This window comes from Zophobas morio, unplaced genomic scaffold (assembly GCF_036711695.1).
Source record: "Zophobas morio isolate AGI-343-1 ecotype UQ-CSIRO unplaced genomic scaffold, CSIRO_AGI_Zmor_V1 ptg000412l, whole genome shotgun sequence".
NCBI classification, from domain to species: Eukaryota; Metazoa; Arthropoda; class Insecta; order Coleoptera; family Tenebrionidae; genus Zophobas; species Zophobas morio.
This window is the reverse complement of record NW_026972516.1, coordinates 37,171-54,500: the sequence shown is the minus strand read 5'-3', so window position 1 is coordinate 54,500 and position 17,330 is coordinate 37,171. Positions and strand designations below refer to the sequence as shown.

At 20.4% G+C, this 17,330-nt stretch overlaps 1 protein-coding gene across 1 annotated transcript; it reads left to right on the top strand.

The window, feature by feature from the left end:
• The first annotated feature begins 3,398 nt into the window (after positions 1-3,398).
• Positions 3,399-15,141, top strand: LOC135120707 (adenylyl cyclase-associated protein 1-like). Its single transcript, XM_064045046.1, has 12 exons — positions 3,399-3,413; positions 3,711-3,798; positions 3,858-3,991; positions 4,101-4,296; positions 5,674-5,883; positions 5,936-6,004; positions 6,230-6,358; positions 7,545-7,699; positions 8,396-8,473; positions 10,480-10,555; positions 11,677-11,802; positions 15,029-15,141. The coding sequence occupies exons 2-12, from the start codon at positions 3,720-3,722 to the stop codon at positions 15,130-15,132; spliced, it is 1,356 nt and encodes a 451-aa protein (XP_063901116.1). The 5' UTR covers positions 3,399-3,413; positions 3,711-3,719; the 3' UTR covers positions 15,133-15,141.
• The last annotated feature ends 2,189 nt before the right edge of the window (positions 15,142-17,330 follow it).

Sequence of the window (17,330 nt, the reverse complement as noted above, 5' to 3'; positions counted from 1 at the left end):
GTACACCTTTTTTTAAATGTTAGGGATCTCTTAGTGTGCCTTTTATTTTTTTCTGTAAACTTTAAAGTTGTAGATATTCTTAGGTAAATTGAAGGAAAAAGCCTAAAAAATTAAAGCCGTTAAACTATAAAAAGAAAAATTATTGTAATTTGCTTAGCTTTTGTAAAAGTGGATTTAGGATATTCTTATAAAAAAGGGGGAAATTAACTATTAAAATTTTAATTTTTGGCAAAAAACTATTAAAAGTCAACTGAGCAAATATCCGAGACCATATTTTATAAAAGACACTTTTTTTTGGCGAAAAATTACATCTATAAAAAAATATTTCTTAGACGTTACATATATAACTTTATTTTTTTTATAAAGGCTTTTAAGTTAGCCATTCTCATTAAGTGTTTAAATTACATAATTTTAAAATGTAGGTTTATATTCAAAGTCAAAATAAGAAGTCTTTTAATTTAATTCTGTCAATAATTTTATAAGGGAAATTTTTTTTAAAAAATATGCTTAGCTTATGTTTACATACTATAATATTTTCAACATAAATTTTAAATAGTCAGAAAAATTTTAAAAGTAAATAGGTTATAGCAGCTATTTTATAAATGTAAAATAAGTGTGACTGCCACAACAATGATTATTTGATAACTAAAAGCTTGAAGCCAACTGAACATCACGTGAGGCCACTTTTCATAATAAACCTTTTTATTAATATTATTTCCGGCTCATATAAGCGTAGTTCTTACTAACTTTAGCGCCTCTAAGGTAACACTGAAAGAGAGAGCGGAGTAACTTAATTAAACTAGCTTGCGCCAACAATAAAGGTCTGAATCTCTTTGCCGTAGCCTTGTAGGTACTTGAAGTGGTCTATAAATTCCCAGACTTCCCTACTTAAAAAAGATGCGGATAAATTACTATTAAGTACTTTCATTTCTCAGTAGCTTGTAAAAAATAATTTAATCCGTTATCTGTTCAGAAGTCAAAATAATAATCAACTAGGGGACGTCGAGTTAAGAATTTGTGCAAAATGTTTAAACTTGAAGTAAGATCAATTAAAATGTTTTGTACTAAAGAGAGCGTTAAACCTGCAGGGGGTAAACAACGTTTAAATATGTTTATGGCGAATTTTCGCCATCTTTTATTACAAGTGAAAGAATGGCCAAACCAATTTGTTAAGCAATTCTATTTAAGATAATCCACGTAAAGGTGATCACTTTGGAAAATACAAAATTTTTAGATGAAAGGTATTAGGTGTTCACCGTTAGAAACTAAAGAAATTGTAGAATCTGCTGTCAGTAAGTGCCTATAACTTAGTGAAGGGCTAAGTTGTAAAATTATGTATATAAGCTAGCTATAGCTTCTGTCTCGGTTCGAAATATCTTTTTCTTTTATCGCGTGGTTGCGGATGGTTTGCTTCTCGCGTTGGGTAGCGCCTCTGGGCTAGTGAAATTAATGTTTACAATATAGTTTTTGGACCGAATAATCTTTACTATACTTCGGTTACTAGAGTACATAGTGTCAGTGCACTTAAATAACGTTTAAAAATCTTTTAAAAACCACATTTATTCAAGACCATGTACATATGACAAAGGTAAGCGCAAGGTGTGTGCCCAAACTTCTTGCCCAACTTCCTAAACACCAGCGTTTGGGTTGCTATTATAAATATTTTAAGCTTTTCCAAGATAAATGATAAAGAGTGATCTAGTCCGTGGTTACTAGAGAGAAAACCATGGATCCTTATTAAGATACTTTATCAAAAAGAAAATCAGTAAAGGGGAGTCGTCGGGCTGAAACGCCCACCAAGAGAGCAAGAAGGCAAACCCAAAATTATGACCACAACTTTCTGCGCTTTCAAGGACACTTTGATAGCGGATTTTCAGAGAGGAATACCACCGCAAATGGGATGTAATACGCAAGTTTATTACACAAACTGCTTGATGTCATTAAAGAAGAACGGCTTGGAAGCTTGGGCGAGATATGAGTTATCTCCAGAACAGTGCTCCGGTTCATACCGACGCATTTGCTAAAGCTACAGTTCGTGAGTGTGGCATTACTGAACTGAACCATCCGCCTTACAATCCAGACTTCAGACCTAGCGACTCCTCTTTCAAACCTGAAATTGGATTTAGGAAAAGGAGAATTAACGAAGGTAGTGAAGTAATATCGGCCGTTTATGCTCATAATGAAAAAAAACTTTAGACTATTTAATGGGGGTTTAAAAAGTTAATTACCGATATAATAAGTGTTGCAAAGCGAAGATCACATTGAAAAATATTGAAAACTTTGTCGTTTCTTCTTAGCCGGAAACTTTATGGGCCGAATCACTTACGTATACACATAGTAGTTCAGGAATATTATTCCTGATTATTCGTTAGTCCTTATTAATAATTTTCTGTTAACCATATATTTCCTTTAAAATAAACTTCATATATTACCTTGCTGGTTTATTTTAAAAATAATCTTTTAATGTTCTTTGTTCTTCTTATTTTTTTGTAAGGAATACTCGTACACAAGAAAAAATTAGTAGTCATTATTAAATTACTATAATTTTGCCCGAGCACTTCGTAGGTCAAAAGGGATATAAGTTTAACGCGACATTTTTAAATATTTTTTGTTATATAAAAACAAACAAATAATACAAAACTACTCAAAATCACTCATTTAAGTTAATAAAAAAGGAAGTAGAGGGCTGACTTCTTTTCAATTTATATATATAACAAGGATTTTTAGATCCTTGTCGGGCCACTTCTTAGTAAGTATATATATTCCGAAAAAGCGTAAAATTTTTTAGATTACTCCTATCATGAATAAACTGAGTCTAATAATGTTTATTTTTGTGTACAAAACTTATTTGTTTTAATAAACTAAAAACTCCTTATGCTTATGAATCCCTGGTGCGCGCTTGCTTGGTTTAATTAAAGTTGCTTGTTCGATAGAGTGCTTGCCTAAACGGAAGAGCGGATAATATATAACCTTTTTCAAAATAAGTTGAGCTTGCAAGCTGGTAGGCTGTACAACTTTTTCTACATTTGTCAGCCATCTCAAACTTGTGTACTCTTTTAACGGATTTACCTACTCAGCCTGAGGCGTCCTCTTTTGGAGTTGCGGTAATTTCAACAAGACTTTTCTAAGCTTAAGATTTAAGCAAATTCATTTCAAATAAATGATTAAAAACTAAAGAGAAAAGGCTAAAAGATACTTTTACATTAATTAATACGAGAAAAGAATTTAAATTAAAATACAACTTTAAAATGAACGAGAATTATAAGTTCAGAAACGAAACAGATAAGCTTTTATTATTACTTAATGTATCACTCACTGCGTTGAAATTAACAAATTAACACTGAAAATTGACCATCAAATTATTTACTTTCATGAAAAATTCTATAATAAGCTTTTATTGGAGTTCGTTAGCGGTAAATAAAAACCTTTTTTGATATTAGCGGTCAAGTTCGGTTTCTAATTAAAGACATTAAAATTTTCTTCACTACTGTGTTTTTGCTATAAGAACGTATAAGAGAAATATCTGTTAAATGACAATATACTTATAGTTTTTTTTTTCCTTATTTACTTTTTTTTTTAATTCTTTAAAGTGCTACAAAATTATTAAATATTTTATTTTGTTTTGTGTACGCAATATACATATACATTCCAATTTACGAAAAGTAATTTTTCTTATACATATATTTTAATTCCTTTTAACTCTATTAAAGGGTTTAATTATGACTCAAGAAATGATTAATTTGATTTCTCGTTTGGAAAAAGCCACCGAAAAGTTGGAGTCTATCGCAGGAATTTCTCGTATATTATATTATTTTTTAAAATTAACTTTTCAAAGATGGCTTTGATTTATTTTAAAGCGCCTTCTTCTACAACTTCCACTTCTGCCTCAAATAAAAACTTTTTTATTTCTGCTTACGATGAGTTTCTTTCTTCTACCGTTGATAAATATGTAGAGGCTTCAAAGAAATGTGCCGCACCCGTTTACGAAATAGTTATTGATTTCTATTTTGTTTTTTTTTTAAAATTTAATTTTTTATTTTTATTTAAAATTTAACTATTTTAATCAATATCTATATTTCTTATAGTATTAATTTAATAAGGCTTTACTCGTAAAAGAAGCGTTTCTAGCACAACGTGCCTTCATAGCTACAGCAGGTGACTGTAGAAAACCAAATCAGAGTGAATTGACATCTCTTTTTAAGCCTCAAAAAGATGCAATTGTTGCTATTTGTAATTATCAAAGTAAAGATTTAAATGTGAAGAACCACATTAGAGCCGTCACGGACTCTGTAATTGGTAGTATCTTCTACTCATAACTTTTTTAAAGAAATATTATAAAAACTAAAGTTTTTATTTTATATCGTGTTTATAATTAAAGGTATATTATTAACTAGTTTATTAATAAAGTTTATTACTTTCCTATATAAAAATATCTATACTTTTTAAAAGTTTGTTTATTTCTTATATATAAATTTATATTATAATAAATACAAATTTTAATAAACTTCATTATATAACTATTTAAGAAAATATAAAGTTTATTTATTTTTATCTTTCTATAATTAAAAGTGTTTTAAATATTATTACTTTTGTATAGAAAAATATTTATACTATTTGAAAAGTTTAAATATTTTCGTTGCTATATTAAACTTTATTATAAAATAATACCACAAAAGTAAAGTTTATATTTTTTGTCGTTTTAAAAATTAAAATGTATATTTTTATAAATTAATTAATAAATTTTATTATTTTTGTATGTAAAAAATTATTTATATATTTTTCTAAAAGTTTCATATAAATAATCTAGAGTATATCATAATAAACTTTATTATCTACATGTATAAAAAAACCTACAATTAATATTTTTATGTCATCTTTATATTAAAAAATATATATTTCCAACTATGATTTTAGTTATTTTTGTAAATAAAAAAAATATTTATAATATTTTCTTAAATTTTTTTCTTGGTTTTTATATAAGAAGTTTATACTATGATATACTTTTAATAAACTTCATTACATTATATTAAATAGAAATTATAATTTTTTTAAGTTTATATTTTTTTATATATGGAATACTATATATTTTATAACTACATAAAGAATTTTTGGTAACGTTTTATTAAAGTTTATATTTTTTGTTTATATGTTTTTAAGTGTTATTTGAAATAACTTATTAATGAAATTTATTATTTTTGTATATATTAAATGTTTATACTGAACTTTTAAGTTTATATATATCTTTGAGTTTTTATTGAAAAGTCTATATTTTAATATAATTAATAATAAACTTTATTACGTCAATATATAAAATTGTTCTAATTTTTTTTAAAAGTTTATTTTTTTTTCTTTTTTATAATTTACAGTGGATTTTATAAATAATTTTTTAATTGAATTTATTATTATATATAAAAATATTTATACTAAATTTTCAAAGTTTATAATTTTTTCTCATTTACGTTATAAAGTTTATATTATAATTTAACTTGTTAATAAAAAAAATTTTTATTTTATTATGTTTTATAAAAATATATATATAATATTTTTAATAATTATATTTTTATTAGTTTTAGATTTTAGTTTACTTTCTTATAAACTTTATTATGTTTGTATATACGGAAATATATATAATATTTTTTTAATATTTCTATTATTTTACTTATTTTATAATAGCACTTGAGTGGGTCTCTCAGGAGGATCCCTTCAATTTTGTAAAAACTACCAGCGAGCCGGCCGATTATTTTGCTAATAAAGTTCTTCAAGAGTACAAATCTAAGGAAAACCCAAACAACCAATGGGCAAAGGAATTTAAGTCTTTATGGACGGGATTAGCCAATTACGTTAAAGAATATCATGATAAAGGATTTTCTTATAATCCTAATGGTTCATATACTCCATAAATTTTTCATTATCTTATCAACATAAATTATTTTAGGCTGTTCTCCGAAATCCTGTGAAGAAAAAGTTAAGCCGAATTCGACCACTTCTGCTAAAGCAACTTCTGGTTTAATAATAATAATAATAAAACTAATAATAATAAGTAGCACATTACTTATATATAATCAAGTATGGGCTACAAATCTATTATAATTTTATTTTATTTAAGTTAATATTAATAAACATTAATGAAGAGCGTAGATATGAAATAATAAAGTACATAGAGAAGAATTATTTTTAAAGAAACTAATAATAATAATAATAACAATAACAATAATAAATATTTATAAAGGAGGAACTTTTGAGTTGTTTTCAGCACTTAACAAAGGCGGAGACATAACTAAAGGACTTAAAAAGGTTGACAAGTCTCAAATGACGCACAAAAATCCAGCCTTGCGAGCTTCTTCTGTAGTTCCTTCTGGTTATTCTTATTTTAAAACTAATACAAATATAATTATTATTTTTATACAAAATAAAGAAGAAAGAATAAATAGAGCGTACAATAATTATTAATTTTTATATTTATAATGTTAATAATATTTAAAAGTTTTCAGAACTATTTTTAGCACATGTGCGCTCGCATTAAAATTTTGTTATTAAAAGAAAATGTTTAACGTGATTATTTAAGGCTATAAAATAAGGAATATGCTAACATTTGAGACAATAAAATATTCTAAAAATATAAAGAATAATATAAAACAATAAAATAAAAAAGGAATAAAAATAATTAAAAATAATAATAAAAAGTTTATAGAAACGTCCCGCTGCAGTATGCTAGTCGTATGTTTGCTTTTAATTGGATAAAATAATCCAATATGCTATAGAAATAATGAACCCCTGCAAACCCATTTGCATGTGTGCATAAAGGAAGAAATCTTGTGTTTTTTTTTTCCTTTCGTCCATTTGTAAATTTTTGTAGAAAATGACCAATTAGAATTCCGAATGGTTTTTATAGCGACTGGAGCTCTTCGGCTATTTTCAACTTGTTTTTAAATGCGTAACAGAGAGAAACTTAAATTTTATTTATACTTTATATTCTGCATTATTGGCGTTATTATTGTTTTTCTTGTAGGATATTCGTTATATGTTAAAGTCATTTCCTATTTTTTTCTTATCCGATCTGCTTTCATATTTACATAATTTTATTGGACATTACACCATTTCTATTGTCGTTACTAATTTTTTTTGGCCAGTAAAAAGTTGTTCATGTTTCATGTTTTTTTATTACTCATTTATTATACTAAACAGGTTTAGTATAAACAATTAATACAATCACTTTGGTTATACTTAAGAAAGTTTTAAGGGAAATTTATAAATTATTTTATCTGGCCGATCAAATATAAAATAACTCCGCTAATTCACTATTATTATTATTATAATGGACATGTACTTTTATTTAGTTAATTTTTTATATATATACATTTTTAATAAAAAGTTTATAATTTTCCGTCTATACAAAAAAAGCAATGCTTCTTAAAAAAATGGTTACTTTTTATATATATACTTAATAATAAAAAGTTTTTACTTATTTTTTAAAAATATTTTATACGTAATTTTATTTTATTTTTTAATGTTTTATTCTAATTTTCTATTTTCTTTACTTAAAGAAACGCCCAAGAAAGAAACATCCACTCCCAAACCCACCAATACGAAAACTTCTGAAGCTTCGTACGAGCACGTGAGAGGAAAAAAGCACCATTTTGAGTTTTATAAAGGAGACCATTCGCTGAAAGTTCCAGAACCGACCATTCAGGAGAATATCGTAATTTTATAGGCCAATCACTTTTTATATAATAAATATATTGAACTTCTAAACCAATCTGTATTGTATGATAAACTTCAGTTTTTGTTCCAAACTCCAATGAAAATGTAATATAAAAACTTGTAAATAAGTATGATGAATTTTTTTTAATTTTTATTATTACTGTGAAAAATATTGTTTTAAAAATTAATACATTTTGTATTAATAAAACTTTAGTAAATTTATATCGATATAAGTAATTGTTTAAAAAAATATATTTTTTAATTCTATTATAAACTCATAAAAGCTTTATTGTTTCGAGTAAATATCAATAACAGAAATTTTCTTTATTTGTATATAAGTATAATTATTTTAATAAAAATAGTTAATAATTATAAAACAAGAATTAAAATAAATAATAAAGTTAATAATAAAAGATTATTACTGTTTAATAAAAATTATGATTTACAAATTAACTTTAATATAATTAGTAAAACAAATTTATTATATTATAGTATTATATTATTATTTATCAGTATATAAGTATAATAATTATAATAGTAATAGTTAATAATTATGAAATAAATATGAAAATAAATAATAAAGGTAATTATAAAGAAGTTATTGTTTGAAAAATTATTGATTTTTACTAAACAACTTTATATATAATAAAGTAAAACAAATTTATTTTATTATCATTAATATCATAATTACTAGATACTTTACAAGTGTGAGAATTGCACGCTTCAAGTTAAAGGCAAATGCAATAATATTGTTATTAATAATTGCAAAAAGGTTCTGTTTTTTTTATACAAGGAAAATAAAACTAATAAATAATACTAATAAATATTAGTGAAACAAATATAATAATAAGACTTACTAAGTACACAGCAGATTTCATTATTTGATTTATTTAATGATATGAAAAAGAATTTTTTAAATGATATAATATTTGTCTTAAAAATTTTTTTATAAAATGGAAGTTTGCGTACAATAATAAAGTTACTTTTTACTATAAAAATAACAAACTTTTTTAAATTTATATATTAAATTCTATTATAAAATCTTTTATATTATTTTATTATTTAAATGAAAAAAATTTCAACCAAATTTTTTATTGTTAAAATTTAATATTTTTTTTAATAAATTTATTAACTGAAATATTGATAAATATTATTAAAATTTTCCACTATATTAAAAGTATAAGTATACTTGTGTGAATACTTATTTATAAAGGTACTATTGAAACAATTAGTTGTTGTATTTTATTATTCAATAAAAATAATTTATAAAAATATTTAGATATAATAGTTTAAATGTTATTATTTTCATATAAAATTATAAAAAATCATCTAAAGAAAACTAATTATAAAAATGGTTATATTTAAAAGTATTATTACTGATTATAAAGTATAAAAGTTTTATTATTATATTATTATTCAAATTAAGTTATAAATTTAAATAAATATAAAAGTTGTCATATAAAAAGTATTGTGTATAAATATTTTATAATAAAAAAGTTTTATTATATTATTATAGAAACAAATTACTAAAAAATTAGATCTATAAAATTAATTAATTATTAATTAATATATAAATTTTTATATTTTAATAAAGATTCTAATATTTATATGAATTACTATTAACAGTTATAATATTTAACTGGGATTTATATATAAATAAAGTTATTTTATTATTAACTTTAAAACTTAATTTTAAATAATTATAAATAATTTTTAAATCTTTTAAATATTCAAAATACAAAAGAAAAAACTTTTATGGGTTGTTAATTCAAAATAAAAACTAGAACTTTACTAAATTATTATAAGAAATCTTTAAAACTTTACAAGTAAAATATAATGAATATCAATTATGTTTATTATAATATGAGACATTTTATATTTATTAAATTTAATAAATATAATAATAAATGACTGTATAAATAATGAAATTTATAAACAAAATAGATATCTTGTAAACGCTCTTAAATAAAACAACAACTTTCATACTACCCAAATCCTTGTCTTCACAGTTTTTAAAGTTAGCAGTTCATGAAAATATTATAATTTTTTTTATTATAAGTTTTTAAAATTAACGAATAGCTTTAAAAATTATTTCAAAACGATTATAGCATTTTATTTTATATTAATTTACAAAAAATCTCTATTTAAAGAAAGTGTTATTGATTTTAATATCATTTTTATTATTTTTTTACTTGATATAAATTTATTTATTAAGGTTTCTTTTTTAATAATTATTGCTATATATAAGTATTACTTCTACTTGTCATAGTTTTTTTTGGATATAACATATTTTTATTTTTATTGCTACTTAAAAAAGTTATATATTTCTTATTGATATATAAACTTTTCTAAGGTTTTATATTTCTTTAATATTACGGGTTATTAAAGTTATCTATAAAATTACTATAAATATGTTACTAACAAGAAAGTATTTTTCACTTAATACTAAGAATAAAACAAATTTATATTAGTTAAAAGGTATTACGTGTTATTTATTTATAATTTAATTTAATTATAAAAAATTTTTGTTAGTAATTATAAATTTTAATATAATTACAAGATAATTTATGGCAACATTTATTTTTTTAAAAAACTTCACGTTCCCTCTATGAAATATAACCAATATAAAAACTTTTTTTTCGGTTATTAAAAATTATTGGTGCCCTTTAAGGTTTCTTATTGGATAAATTCGAATATAATTTTAAATTCTTAAAACTAATTGGTTGCGAAAATTTACTAAATTTATTATTGGTTATTTATTTTATTAAATCTGAACAGGTTGCTATAGTTTTTCACACGGTCATTTCTTGTGTGGAAGTAAATAATTCTGTATCCTGCCAAGTTCAAGTGTTGGGTTTGTTTGTTTATATAAAAAATATTTTTTTATAAAAAGTAATTATTAAAAATATTTATTCATGTTAATAATATTTTTCTGATAAAAATCATGAGTTTTTTGAGGTTTTTGAAATAGTTTCTCATTACTTAAAAAAAAAGTTTTTTATCAAGTCTATTGAAGTAGTTAATATATTTAATATAATGATGTATAATAACAAATATTGTTTGACTATCACTCTATTATAATTATATAATTATACTTTTATTTTTACAAGTTAAATAATAATTTATTAATCAATTTTATTAGAAATTTTTTTTCATGTTTTATAATAAAATTTTTGTTATGTAAAAAGTAAACAGTTTCTTTTATATAATATAAAGCATTTTTACCTTGATGAAGATATATATTAAATTTATTATAATAAATATTTCTTTTAAAAAAATTTATAATGAAATTTACTAAATAATAATATAAATTTATATGAACTTTTTAATTTCTTAGATTTTGAATAACATTTTTTGAAATACTTAAAATTTAAAATTTTCTTTATTCATGTTAGAAATAATATTTTATTATATAAAGTAAACAAATTAAATTTATTATAATTATATATTTAAAATAAATAAGATTATAAAAATATTGTACAATAATTATTTTATTATAATAAAATATATATTTCAATAATTTATATTAAAGTATATTATATATTTTATATATATTAACTGTTCTTAAATAAATTAAAATAAAGCTTTTTTTATAGTTGATCATAAGTAAATTTAAATAACTAAATGAGTTAAATTGTTAATAATAGTTTTATTAAAAAAGACACAAAATATTTTATTCAAGAGTTTTATATTAATTTTTTTATTTTCAATTATTATTTTTAAAATAAATAATATTTAATATTTAACTGTAGAATACAATTTTAAACTTTCTTATACCAAAATATTATTGAATTATAAATAAATTTTATGTTTGCCATATAAATTTCTACCAAAAATCTTTAATAACTAAATTTTATGAAACTTTTATTTCTTGATTTGGCTTTTAAATAATTGAAATACGCCGCTTGAAAAGTATAATAATTAATAATATTTATAAGTAATAGCATTATTATTATCTTTATATAAATTATTGAGGTTCTGCGCCAATGATTACTCTCGATAAGGTGGACGGCTGCCAAATCTATTTAAGTAAAACTTCGTTGAATACCGAAATCATCACAGCGAAGACGTCAGAAGTAAACGTTAACGTTTCTGGTGAAAGTAAGAATTTTTTTATAAAAAGTAGTGCTGAGAATTAACGTATAATAATAAGGAAGTTATCTTTACTTAAAGTTGTTATGATAAATAAATTTATTTTATATAATATTTATAATAAATGATTTATTTATATAATAAAATAATAATAAAATAAAAAAAAAGTGAATTGTTATATAATAAATATTTATTAAATTAATATTGATAATAATTTATAGAATAATATACTATAAAAATTACTTTTTTTTTTGTATGTAACTAATAATTATTAACAGTAATTAGAGTATTGCTACATATAAAACTATTTATAAAATAAGTTGGAAAAAAATTAAAAAATTAAAAAATTTTTTTTAGTAAAAAAAAGTGGTACTTATTTTTATTGTATTTATATTATAGACATCTAATAATTTACTTTTTTTATGAATTTTAATAAATATTTACAAGAAAAGTAATAAAAATAAGTTAAGGAGTATATAATTTTTGTGTTAACTTTAAATATAATTCCTCTTTCTTATAAAGAAGCATAAAGTTATTATATAAAACTATTATTTTGAAATTTGTTAATTCTTTTAAGCTAATAACAACTGTTTTATTTTTGTAAGTAAATATTATTATATGTATAATAGTAATTAAAAAAATGTTTTATTTATTTTAAATTTATTATAAACTAATATCGCTATAAAAAGTTAATGTTTATTCTAATAAAAAGCAAAATTCAGACCATTTAACTTTTATAATTTTTTTGTAATCGTAAATTTTAAAAGAAATTATTAAATAATAGAAACTAGATAAGATTATTTTTAATTGACAATACATGAAAATTAAATACTTAACAATTTTTTATTTTTCTAAGAATTTTTTATTAGTAAATATGAGTTTATAAAATTAATAAAACTGATAATTCTTAATTTTTATAATTTTAATAAATATTACTTATAATAAATTACTAACAAATAATTATTAAAAACCAAAACATTAAGCAAATTATTAAAAAATAAAAATAATAGAAATCAAAAATACTATTAAAGCTTCTTATTAAATTTTTTGGTCTTATATTAAAAATATAGAATAAATAATTTTAATAATTATTTTTTATTTTTTTCTTTTAATATTATAATCAAACGAAAAATAATTAAGTAAATAATTTTTATTTCATTTCATAGAATTTAATAAATTTATATTAAAATATAAAAACTTTTACTATAAAATTATTTTATTAATGAAAAGTTAATAAATAATTTTTACTTTATAAATTAAAAAAAAAAGATAAACATTTTTTTAATTAAATATTATTATGCGTCATTATCTTAAATTTTTATTTTTTGTAAAATATACAAATTTACTATAAATATTTTAATAAATGATATATGAATTGATAAATTGAAAATATAAAAAATAAAATTTATTATTCTTCACTTTAATTAAACATTGAATAATATACAACTTTACTAAATAATAATTACAAACAAAAAATAATTAAGTACATAATAAATTAAATAATAGAGGATATTTATATTAAATTGAATATAATATATAAACTATAAACTTTTATATTTATAAATAAAAAATCATAAAATTTTATTAAAGAATAAGGAAAATTTATATTTCTCTAATAAAAAAATTATTAGATTTATTTTTTTAATAATAATGAAGTTATAAAATTAAATAACATTAATTAATAATAAAAAGTAATAAATAAATTTGTAGAATCTTTAAAGTTTTTTAATAAAATTAGAATAAAAAAATTTACTTAATAATTTTTTCTTTATAAATTTTTTTTTGATTTTCATGTTTAAAATTTTTTAATATATATTTTTCTTAATAATTTCTTTTTATCTTTATTAAAAACTTTTGAAAATAATTTTTATTTTAATGAAAAGTAAAAATTTATTATTTCTAAAGTTTTTTTAAAAATACTTTAAATTTAAATTTTTGTAGTATTATTAAAAATTTTAAAAATTAAATTATTAACACTTTTTTTGTTTTTAATTTTGAAATAACTTCTTTTTAAGTGTTTTTTATTAGAATTTATAAAAATAAAACTTTTATTTAAATATTTATTAAAAAAATTATTTCTTTTTTATATTGTACATAAATAATATATTTTTTATAAATACTTTTAATTTTTTTATTTAATTTTTTTCAAAAATAACTTTATTTATAATAAATAAATTTACGCTATTTATAAAGTTTCTATTTTTTTTATGTAACTTATATATATATTTTTTTTAGTTTACTATGTAAAAATATTATTACTTACAACATTTATGAAGTATATATATTTTTTAATCATTTTTATTAGTTATTACTATAATAATAAAAGTGTATTTCTTTGTATCGATTTATATTAGCGATTTAAAAAAAAAGATTAAATACTTGTATAAAAATTTGAATTTATATTTAGTGCTTTTTGGGTACAAATTTAACAATTATAATTATTATATTTAGTAAATACAAAAATAATAACTACTTGTATTATTTATTATAATTTTGTATAAAAATAAAAAATAACTGATATAATAAATATTTTATTTATATATAAAATAGTATATTACTTTTAACTTTAGGTTTTACACAAAAATAGTAATAAATAAATAAATAAAATATTTTTAAATTTATATTTTTATATTTAATATAATTGTTAAAAATATTAATAAGAAGTAAAAAATAAAATTCTATACTTATAAATATTATTTATATAAAATACAATATAGGAAATATATAAAAAATAGAAAAATATTATCAATATTATATTTATTTTAAGAAATAATGAATAGACATTCAATTAATTAATGAGTTCCATATAAAAATAGTAAAGAAGAAAACATTAGGAATTTATAAAAAAATATTTTTTAATATATTTTTATAAGAAATAATAGTAAAGTGAATATATATAAAATAAATAATTTTAAAGAACTTCAAATAAATACAAAAAGATTTAATAATAAATGTTTTGCTTTGGAATAAAATAAATATTTTACTTCTGTTATAAGGTTTTATTTCTACCAGTTTTTATTAATAATAGTATTTATATTAATATTAAAATTATAAATATAATAAATTTTTTATTATAGTAATTAAATATAAAACTAATTAAATAATAAATATGACAGTTCTACTATAAAACAGTTATTAATTTAACTAATAATTATAAATAACTTAATTAAAATATATTTTTTCACTGAATTTAAGGATTTTTTGAGAATATTTATTTTTTATTGATATTATTAAGCGGAAACTGAAGATCCTGTTGAGTACTCTCTTCCTGAACAGTTCAAAAATGTTTGGTGTGCCAAAGAAAAGAAATTTTGCACGGCGCCTGTAACCCACGGTTGAGCTGAAAATCAAAATGGAATTATATAATAAAAAAGATAAGTTTTTACTTAATTTATTTATATATATAATTTTGTTTGGAATATAAATAAAAGTTTCAATCAATCCGCTAATTTTCAATTTTAAAATTCTCAGAGAAATTATAAAGTATAAAGGCAGTAAACAAAAATTTAGTAAAATTTATTACTATCAGTCAAAATACTTCAAATTTCTTATTATGTCAAATTTGTAGTTCTAAACTTCCAACTTCGCTTAGTTCTTACAATTTTAGTATATAGCACCCTAATTATATATAATAAAAGGAAGGTAGGAGTAGAACTCTTTATTGAATTACTTCGCACTACACCCGCCCAAATGGTTATTATTTATTAAGCAAGTGCGTTATTTAATGGTTTTACACCTTGCTTGTCCGCATGCGCGTATTAACAAGTTAATAATTGAGGTCGTTGGTTTCACATGGTATGTAATACATGCAATCTTCAATCCAACTATTTATTGGATGCGTAGCGAATTACAAAAACTAAATTAAAAAAAACCTTTTTTTAAAGAAATAAAATTTTCACGATTCCTGAGACTCGCGCTTTTGTGCCGGAAATCAAACTTGGAGTACTCTTTACCTAATTAAAAAGTTTGTTTTGTTAAATATATATTAACTATAGTTAACCAAAAAGATAATGTTGTTTTTCATAGAACCTATTAAACTTATTTATTATAAGAATTTATTAACAAAAAAATGGTAAAGTTTTTTAACAAACACGCTTTATTAAAGATGTTTAGAATATAGAGAAGTTACAAAGTAAATAAAAGTTAAGTTAGTTACTAGAGTCAAAATTTAATTATTTTTAAAATTATTTTGTTTTTGCGAAAATAATGATTTTTCGATTAAAAAAACATCCTTTCACTAGTTAAAAAATATTTACTTATAACTAATTAGATAACACTTTTTTATACTTAAAGGTAGAAGAGAAAAAAAAATTCAAAGGTTTTCTTTATTCAAAAGTTAAATGGAATGATAACTTTTGATAACTTTGATAGAAAAAACCTTGGCTGACGATATAACATTGATGCTTATAATTTAATTGATACAAACACTTAAATAATTTTTTAAATAAGATTTTTATACCCCGCAAGTTTTTTATTACATAAAGAATAAAACCTGCAAATTCGCTTCCAGTATATATATATATACTTCCAATTTTCTTGATGCTGTTTTCTTCCTCAGATTTCCATAAAAGCTGTAAAGTTTAAAATTCTGCGCAGTTAAAAACTTTTAAGTGTTATAGTTTTTCGAATTAGTTTATATCGCAAAAATATATTGTTTGTTTTAACAAAAAATTAAAAATAATTATAAGCCTTTTTTTCAAAACGTGTAGAGATCCTAAAGGTTGACCAATAATAATGATCTCTTTAAAAATCATAAACTGATTGATGTTAAATCAAAGAAATTAAAATGATTAATTTATTAGGAATCTTTATACATGATAGTGCTCAAAATATTTTCCTGTCGGTAGAGACTACTATTGAAATATATAAAACTGCCAACTTTGCAAATGTGAAAACTTTGAATTGCTACAAATTCGAAATGTACTTTTTTTAATATAACAGAAAAGTGATAATCTTTAACGAATCCTACTTTTTATTTATAATTTTTAGATATTTAGTAGTGTTTTACAAAAACATAAAGTTAGAAGGGGGCAACTCGGGCGCTGTGTAATTTTATGTGTAATAACTATTATATTTTTTATTTATATCTCTTCGAAAGCTAATTTTTAAATACAATATAACTTACCACAAACAATATATTGAAAGTTCTCTTTTTGCAAAAAATAAATTATGCTACTAAGGAATAAAAAAAAATGTCAATAAAAGATATTTCTTTTCTTTTGGTGTCAAATAAAATTTCATAAAAATGAGTTCCGACAAAGAAAAAGAATGCGAAGCTGCTTGATAAAATGTAATTTAATTCCTCGCAAACACAATATTTTGAAGTCCTTATTTTTGTAACACGAAATTACGTTTCTTATGTAAGTATGAAATGTCACTAATAATATAAGATTTCTCTTCTTTTTTTTGTAAATTAAAATATTAAAAATAAAAGATTTTCCAAAATTTAATAAAAATGCGATCTTATGTAATATACAAAAAAAACTATAATGTAATAAATCTTAAATAAATGAAATTTATTCTAAAGAAAACTTGTA